Source organism: Monopterus albus, unplaced genomic scaffold (assembly GCF_001952655.1).
Source record: "Monopterus albus unplaced genomic scaffold, M_albus_1.0 scaffold535.1, whole genome shotgun sequence".
NCBI classification, from domain to species: Eukaryota; Metazoa; Chordata; class Actinopteri; order Synbranchiformes; family Synbranchidae; genus Monopterus; species Monopterus albus.
In genome coordinates this window covers 101,615-102,167 of record NW_018128415.1, presented here as the reverse complement: position 1 = coordinate 102,167, position 553 = coordinate 101,615, and the positions used below count along the sequence as shown (strand labels likewise).

At 40.7% G+C, this 553-nt stretch overlaps 1 protein-coding gene across 1 annotated transcript in view; it reads left to right on the top strand.

Annotated features, from left to right (window-relative positions):
• The first annotated feature begins 11 nt into the window (after nt 1-11).
• The window catches only part of LOC109953034 (serine/threonine-protein phosphatase with EF-hands 2-like), an 18,941-nt gene continuing 18,399 nt past the window's right edge, over nt 12-553 (top strand). The window contains 1 exon segment of the mRNA XM_020588379.1: nt 12-352. Coding sequence (XP_020444035.1) covers nt 351-352 — 2 coding nt within the window. The 5' untranslated portion in view covers nt 12-350.

Sequence of the window (553 nt, the reverse complement as noted above, 5' to 3'; positions counted from 1 at the left end):
TGTAGCAAGCTTTCATTGGTTAATCATAACATTAGGGGGTAACTAATACACAGAAGAAAACAAAGATTCCCTTACATCCTATCGTAATCATAAACCCTACTCAATAATAAGAATTTAAGTTACCATTATCAATTACTATTACACTGTTAAGTCTTATTAAACACTGATGTGGATAAGGCCTGTGAGGACAAGGTGTGTTGTTTCTCAGAGGGCAGATCTGATGGCTGTGCAATGGTCTCAGAGGGTTGAACAGGGTGTTTTTGCTCCTCCTCAAGCTCCTGATATGGCAGACTGAGGGGGATGAGGTGTCACTTGGTGGAAACGATCAAGTAAAAACGTACAGCAATCAAATGTATGTTGGACACACACAACTAGAAACTATTAGCTGGCGTAGCTGCCGAGGTCTTTCCTGTGATAAATAGTGAGTAGCAGGTTGTGTTGTCAAGATAAACACTCAGAGGTTGTAAACATGACGCTTTTGTATGGCACGTTGAGAAATGTCGCTAACGGAGAATAGAAAGGCAACAATTACCATATTTCTCAGCGCAAACGT